General features: G+C 38.0%; 1 protein-coding gene across 1 annotated transcript; it reads left to right on the forward strand.

Moving 5' to 3' along the window:
• Positions 1-4,752: 4,752 nt before the first annotated feature.
• Positions 4,753-8,067, forward strand: LOC149138948 (uncharacterized). Its single transcript, XM_089446904.1, has 3 exons — positions 4,753-5,109; positions 7,327-7,449; positions 7,556-8,067. The coding sequence occupies exons 1-3, from the start codon at positions 4,956-4,958 to the stop codon at positions 7,783-7,785; spliced, it is 507 nt and encodes a 168-aa protein (XP_089303030.1). The 5' UTR covers positions 4,753-4,955; the 3' UTR covers positions 7,786-8,067.
• The last annotated feature ends 246 nt before the right edge of the window (positions 8,068-8,313 follow it).

Genomic DNA, 8,313 nt, shown 5'->3' on the forward strand with positions numbered 1-8,313 from the left:
TAGAGCCATATGTAGAGTAATGGTTGAAACCAAGTTAAAGGTTAGTGTTTACAGTGTAAATGTAAAAAAACCAAACATATCGAAACTAGTGTCGACCGTTGGCTTTGGAGGGGGCATGCCACAAGGGAGTCATTGCTTTTCTAGCACCAACAACTTATTGCATTGAAACCTAACATAATTTAACCCTAGAGTGAAGCCTAGGAAAATTAATGTGCCATGTAGGCTTGTGCCATTCTTGGTCTGGGAGGAGGAAACAACAAGGTTATGCCTACGTTTCCATCCAAGGCTCAGAGTTGGCCATAGAGCAAAGTGATGGAAAAATTTGGTTTGCCTTGCATGGAAAGTGACCTTGGCATTCGGTGATAGCCCTTGGAGTGCAAGGGAGGACCTGTTAGGGAGAGAAGATGTGAAGATTGCCTCGAAATAAGGAGGTTCATCTTCAGAATCACTGAAAAAATCCCCAGGATGCATGTGCAATCCTAATGCAACAACCATCAATGGCTCATCATTGAATGTGAAAGAATTTACATGATTGTAGTGGGCTGGCCTATGCATGAGAATGGTACTAAACTCCATTACTCGCCTCAGAAAATATCTAGAAATGCAGGTTCGCATGGGGTGGTTGGCTATGGCATTGGATGTAGAGTAAGCCTGTTGAGTGGTGCTCTACAACGATGGTCATCTTATTATATATCATTTAACATTGGGGTGGAATGGGGGGGGGCATGGGGCATGTTGCCATGTCCCACCAACTCATGGGTTGGTGATGCGGTAGGAACATGCTCCATCTGTCCCCCCTTTGCCACCTTAGTCACCCCATCTAGAAAAATTTAAAAAATATATATTAAACAAGAATGAGTATAGTTTGTATTAAATTTGTGCCCTGTCACAACAAATACATGTGAAATTTTACAATATGATCTCCTTCTTGTAAGCCCCTTTGACTAGCTTCGTCTAATGGCACTTTTTTAGAAAAACTAAAAAACCAGCTTCCTCCCAATAAGAGCAAGGAGGGCAAAGTTTCAAAATTAAATCTTTGAATGTTTATTCCTACTTCATGGAACCAAGAACAGATTTTAGCAAATTTCTTGCACAAGAAAATGTAGAAACAAAACATTTCTATAAAATGATATTAGACAATGACACTACTTGACCTATGGGAGGCAAGATAGATCTCATGACCAGAGTTCTTTCTACTAAATTTTTTCTTGCTTCTTTTTTTTTTCAAAGAAATTGATATGAGAATTTTATTAAAAAAGTTGGGATTTGGCCCATAACCATTACATTTATTCAAAATTACCAATATTCCTTGCAGGTTTGAGATTGAGCATGGAGGTTCAATCCAATCCTTCAAGTGATTACCCCATGATACAAAAATTTCAGTCCCGTTCCAGTTAATTTTTTCCAAAATACTCCTAAGGTCCAAATATATTTACATTCCATTTTCACTACTTTTTGATTTAGTTTTGATTGGCTTTTGGTTTTCCTTGGCGAAATGTTTTTTTTTGCTTCCTCCCCGCTTGAGTCCAAACCACATTTTCTGTTGTGTTTGATGGATCACCCTTCAATGAGTGAGCGTTGTTGTCTTCAATTTCTTCCTTATCTACTTGATCTACCCAAGAAGTTGCTTTTCTAGTTTTTTTCCCTTGAAGATTTATAGGGGGATCTGACTTTCATTGGAATATGTTGCTCCACCACTATTGTTGAATCTAGAGGCTCCTCATACACTTCTTCCTAACTGGCTTTTGTTTCCTTCGGTGAATCATATTTGACAATTGATTCTTCCGTTTTTCTTTTTCTTCTTTCTTACCCTGAGTCTCTTCTTCTTTGTATACCGTATAATGTTAAGATTGAGCTCCTTCCCACCATTTGGGTCTCTGGGTATTTTTCCATACATTGTTATTTGCAAACACTTTGGGCAATTTTTAATTACATGCCCTATTTGATAACACGTTTGACATCGAAAGGAAACATTTTAATAATCAATCTTTTGAACCCACACTTAGTCTGGAGCCACAAGATTAATCTCAAAAGGAAAACCTTTGTTGAAATCCATCTCAACACATATTCAAGAATAAGTAGTCTTATAAAAATATTTAGACTCTGAGTTGCATCAATAAAACTTCTCAAATACATTACCAATGGAAGATAACGTTGTGAGGTTCCAAAGATGTAGGGGAAGATTCGAGAGCCTTACCCAAACAAGAGCTATAGAGATTAATATTATAACCATATTATAGGTGGGAGACCAGGACTACATGAAAATGCCAACACTACCCCAAAACTATGCCACCAATGTCGCAAAACCAGGGCCTGAATTTACAAATATTCTGCTTATCCTCAATATTATCAAAATCCACTACAAAAAAACCTTGAGCCAAGGGGTAAATATTCAGATCATTGGTCAAAAGAAGTTTCCATGAATCAATAATCCATTTGTGGAGATTGGTCAATTGCGGCCAAAACCCATTAAATTTGCAGATCAAACTTTGATTTGTAAAAAACAATTCACTACTGAAGGCATCCTGTTTCAAAGGAACATTAATGGCCAAAGCTTCTTAAACAACTAGTAGAACAAATCCAGATTTCAGCATGGCACTGTATGACACTGTGGCTTGAGATGCCATTCCTTCAATAGAAACACATTTCTTCTTCGAATCACTATAATTCACCATTTCTCAGTCAACTGCAAAAACCCTAGCTGCCACTCATTTCTGAGTAGTTTTTAATTCAATGAAATAATTCCCACTTCTTGTTATAGGTGGGAAAAAACTCTGTTTTTTAAGCACATTTGAATAAGAAGGAGAAGATGCGGAGACATTCTTCTTGTCCACTATACCAACTTCTTTATCTTTCAATGCAGAAGGACCCTTTGGAGAAAAGTTTCCCACCATAGAAGTTTCCATTGGAGAGTCCTGCTCTGAGCCTTATTCATCTTTCCAATCTGGAGGGACCTTTGGAACATGAGACTTCTTGGATATTGGCTGATCTGCTTAGGCCTCATGATTTTCACCTTTTGCTTAAGGAACATTCAAGACTTCAGAACTATTTTTAGAAAGGGGTTAATGTTGAGGTTCAACCTTATATTTCTGCTACTTCTTATTTCCATGCTTCTTGTGCTTCCTTTTAATTACAACAAATCCTTGCTTATTTTTGTCTTGCTCTTTTGGAGGCAATGGATTTGGAGAGCTTCAAGAGACTAGAGATTTTGGACAACTTTTCGCAAAGTGTCCATGCTTATGACACAAATTACACTTGAAAAGAATTTGCTCATAATCTAGAGCCTGAAGGTGAGACCAACCATTCAAATTTAGCTAAATTGCCACTTGGAGGCCTTTTGAGAAATCAATTTCAACACAAATTCTAACACACGAAAGATTGCCCCAAATTTTCATGTCATTAGTAATAAAGTGACCCAATTTATCTCTTATAGTCTTAAAAATTCCCTCACCCTAACAAAGAAGAGGGGGAAATGACAATCTAATCCACAGGTGCAGATGAAATTTTCATCATGGGGTTAAATTCCAAAGACCAATGAGTGAAAAACATGCTTCTCGAACCCATAAATAAGGACTCAACTTATATATATGGTCTCTATCTTCTTGATTCTCAAAAAGAAACGTGTAATACTTTTTTCCATAATAGAAAATTCTCCTGGCTTCATGATTTTCCCAGTTATTAGAAACCCAGTGTTCAACGACTTCATAACTTGGCCACAAGCCAGTAAACTTTCCCAATAACCATTTTTTCTTTAAAAGAACCACATTTGTTTTAATGGGGGAGGAAAACCCTAGGTCTAAATAAAGAATTGATTTTGTCTTCTTCACAAATTTGCTTGGGGCACTCATTGTGCATCCACAAGTAGAGAGTCGCACAACAGGGTAAATAGGAGTGGTAATGACATTGGGAGTCTTCAAGTCATTAGCGCTTCAACAACGATTAAAAATGAGGAGCAAGACCCATAATAGATCAAGCGAGAACCTAAGGCATTGAGAGCTACGACGGAGACACCCCCAAACAACAAATGAAGATATGCATAGTGTCCATGAAAACCTGCAAACGCGAGAGGGGGAGGCAATGGCTAGGGTAACCCTAGTTGCAGAGGGCAAAAATTCACTTTTGACATCGCTTGGATTCACCTAAACAATCCCAAAGAAAGTTAATCCCTCCACCATTGATAGATTTTGGCGGCTCGTCGAATTTTAAATTATATATTTATTATAAAAGAATAGATCTATTTAATTCCATTTTAACGTCTTCTTAACTCCATTAAACTATTATTTATAAATCAATTATAAATAACTAAACTATAATTTAAATCATATTATTATTTTTTTGTTTGCTAAGTTATGTGAAATTTAAGATTGCTACACGGCTGACCTGTGGATTGAGTAACCGTGACCTAGACGTATCTAAGTCATCAAAATCACCCCGAACCGCGACCTAGAGGTATCTAAGTCGTCAAAATCACCCCGGAATCACACCTGGCCTATGCCACACAAACCATTAGCATGGCTGGATTTTTGTCCACGAAGTTTTGAACCAGTAAACCTTACCACCAGCCATTAACATGGCTGGATTTTTGTCCACAAAATTTTAAACAAGTGAATTTTACACCACTAAATACCTTAACAAAAAATGGTGTGATCATCTCCTCTACCCCATACGAACTAATTTAAATCATATTATTATTAAAAGGAATAAACCCATTTTAACCTCCTTCTAATCCCGTTTTTTCAAACATAACAGATTAAGTTAAAAAATGCTAAAACTCTGGCAACACACAAGACGCATGAAAACCCCAGAACAATAGAAAGGAGCCCAGAAGCAGAGCACAGGGTGGTTAACATACTTTCAGTACCTTCAGGGATTCGACACTGGCATAGCCATCGAATTCGCACTTACATTCTGGAATACTTCGGCTGTGGCAAGAGGTGCAGAGGATAAGATTGGAGATGGGCGGAGAAGGCGAGGTTCCAGTCTCCTTTGACAGTCTCCGTGACAAGAACTTGATGCAACTCAAGAAACTCAACATTGCAATCTTCCCAGTCAGATATAATGACAAATACTATTCCGATGCCCTCTCATCCGGAGAGTTCACCAAGCTCGGTAAAACTAAATATCTCTATCATTTCATTCCTGTTTTATCCTGTTTCTCTATATAGAATTCGGTTGTAGAGCACACACCCCAGGGCAGATCCAGCAGTAGCTGAAACATATACTTGAAGCCTAACTTTAATAAGTTCATTTAATGCCTTTTAATGGAATCCGTATCTTGAAATGTGCACTCAGCTTAAAAAGAATACCCTAGCAATTGCTTCTCAGTATTTTGGCATGCCCATATCATGACTTTGTTATATTGGGGGCTATGGAATTCAAGTATCGTTGTGGAATTATGAATACCCATGAACTAAATCTCACAATTTTCTGTAGTTTTTGGGAATGCCCTTATGCACAATTGACTGTCTGAAACATTATATTCGACGGGTTTGAGCATTGAAGGCAGAAGATCTGAACTTAATCAACTAGGGATTAAGTGGGAGTATCTTTTGGTGTTTTTGTTTTCTTAAAACTATTGTAAGACAAACCGTGTTAGGAGGAAGGAGGAGAGTACTAATATGCAATAGAATCCCGTCATAGGAAAATACATCTATTATAAGATAGCTTGCAATTACAGCCATCACATAGATAGCAACTGCAATCCATAGAGAGCTGACAAGTCACAACTCTGAAACTGTTGTTGATAATAACACTAGCGAGATCTAGGGACTTGCAACCCAAAGTCTGCATGCAGGATTGCAAAGATTTTGGTGTGTATTATCTCATAAACCACCTGTATCCAATTGTTATACATGTAGTATTATTGATATAACACACAATTGGGAGAGTATTAATTCGAAATGAAACGCTAACATAGTAAGATAGGTGACTATTACAATTCCCGTCACATTAAAATTATATTGACAAAATCGAAATATTGCAAAATTATCATCTATCTACACCAAAATTAAGGGTTCCAAATCCGATGTAATTTGGCCATTCTAGAGCCTTTCGGCCATCTTTGAACCTTGAACCTTCAGCCAGCCTTGATGGTGCCCCATCACCCCACCTTAGGAAACATAGCAATAGCAGAAAGTACTAACTTCAAAAAGTTGTCAATGGTTGCATGGTTGGTCCAGACTTCCAAGCCATGGTGAGAACATGGGTGCCTAAAAAATAGAATTATGTGTGAACCCTGAGCTTTGTCAGCTCAACATCTAAATTGTAGACAAATATAAATATGAAATATAAACATAGAGAGAATGTTCGTTCACCTATCCCCTGAGAATATGGGTGAGCAAGCTCTAGAATCTGCTTTGCTGCTGCAGCCTCTCTGCCCAACACTCTGGTCTCTATCTTGAACTCTTGCAGTGGAAGGGTACACAGTTGGTGAGACTGTCATCTTAAGCTCATGTTCATATCCAGCAAGTAACTTATGTATATGGTGTCATCTTTGAGGAAACTTTTTATGTCTAGCTGGAATCCTACTGACCAGTTCACTGTCTGCCAGGCCATAAATGACAGAGATCTCTAAACCACCTACATGTCCTGTCAATGAAGCAGCCCTTGTTGATGCACTTGTGTGCTTCCTGAAGAGTCAGAATGGCTTTAAACTTTCTTCTAGCCTTTTTGCCAGAGAATCAACAGCCATGGTTTCGGACTCAAGAAAGATGTGCCCTTTCCACCATCAGGGAACAATGCAACAGCTTACTGGAGATAGTTATTAAATCATAGATTCCCAAGAGTACTAGAGTTACTTATGAAATCTAAATACCCAAGAGAGATATCAGTTGATTTCTTTGTCTTAGGCATGCACATATCCTGTGCATAGCTCTCTCAGTGACACATCACACTCAATATTGTCAGATTATGATCCGGATTAACCACAGTCTTCAGTTCATTCTGCCAACGTTTCAAACCCCAAAGGGGGTAACGTTGGCAGAATGAACTGAAGACTGTGGTTAATCCGGATCATGAATCAAAAAACTCCCACAGAAGCCTAAAATCTAACATTGTCAGATTAGTTAGATTAGCTATTTTCTGCAGTTTTCTGTCATAATAGTCTCTGAAAGTATGTCCCGGACTGATTTAAGATTGAACAAAATTTAATTGAACAATCAAACTTTTGAGGTTAATAGGCTACACCCAAAAAATGCAAATTTATGAATCACTGGTAATTAAACGTTGCCTTTTTATCTGTTGGTGGGGACTTGGGAGTAGCCCTTGGGTTGAAGTTGGGAAGATTTCATATGGCCCTTTGCCTAATGTTTGTTTTGCTTCTGGCAGCCTATTACAGTGATATTTGTGTTGGGTCAATTGCTTGTCGTCTCGAGAAGAAAGAGGGTGGAGGGGTACGTGTTTACATCATGACATTGGGTGTGTTGGCTCCATATCGAGGGCTTGGAATAGGTATCAATTGATTTGCCCTTTTGCATGATTTTTGTTAATTGATGATTGGTGGTTATGCTGCTTGTATGTTGTATTCTAGATATGTCATCTTCTGATCTTTTTGTAGGATCGAAATTGCTGAAGCACTGTTTGGATCTCTGCTCTCAAGATCTGAGCATTGTGGAGATTTACTTACATGTACAGACAAACAATGAGGAAGCTATATCTTTCTACAAGAAATTTGACTTCGAAATAACGGAAACCATTCAGAATTATTACACCAATATCGATCCTCCTGATTGTTTTGTCCTAACTAAGATCCTGAATCACTCTCCCAAGGCAAAGGGTACCTCTTGAATTAAGATTGGAGGTGTTTTTACTTTGGGTTTGCTATAAAACAAACCCCGAAGCAATTAATTTTGGCATTAAATATTCATTTGAGTATGTGATTTCAACCCCAAAATTACTGTGAAATGAGGCAAAGTTGCGCAGAGTTGAAATTTTTGGGGCAATCATAATAGTTTATGATTTGGAACCTCTCAGCATGTTTTTGAGTTTTGCATTTTAAAGGCTACTAAGGAACAGAGTTTTATGTTTGAATTGTACTGTTTATAGAATAGCTCATATGGTTTTACATCAGTTTTCAAACCATCTCCAATGTCAGTTTTAATTTTTTCTTGCAGAACTCTCATTCTTTTTTTTTCCTTGTAACCAAGCATCTGACCCTCCAGCTCATAGGCAAGGGTAAGATATTCTTGAGGACTCAAGGCCATTTAACAAGAAGGCTTGAAGACATCACAATAATACACTTGAATGAGCTCAACATGTCACTTGCAGGAATTGAATCTTTGTGGGAGGACAACAACCACTCCTTTCCACCACCCA

Source organism: Pinus tabuliformis, chromosome X (genome assembly GCF_031772625.1).
Source record: "Pinus tabuliformis cultivar Carrire ecotype Pingquan chromosome X, CPIR1, whole genome shotgun sequence".
Classification (NCBI taxonomy): Eukaryota; Viridiplantae; Streptophyta; class Pinopsida; order Pinales; family Pinaceae; genus Pinus; species Pinus tabuliformis.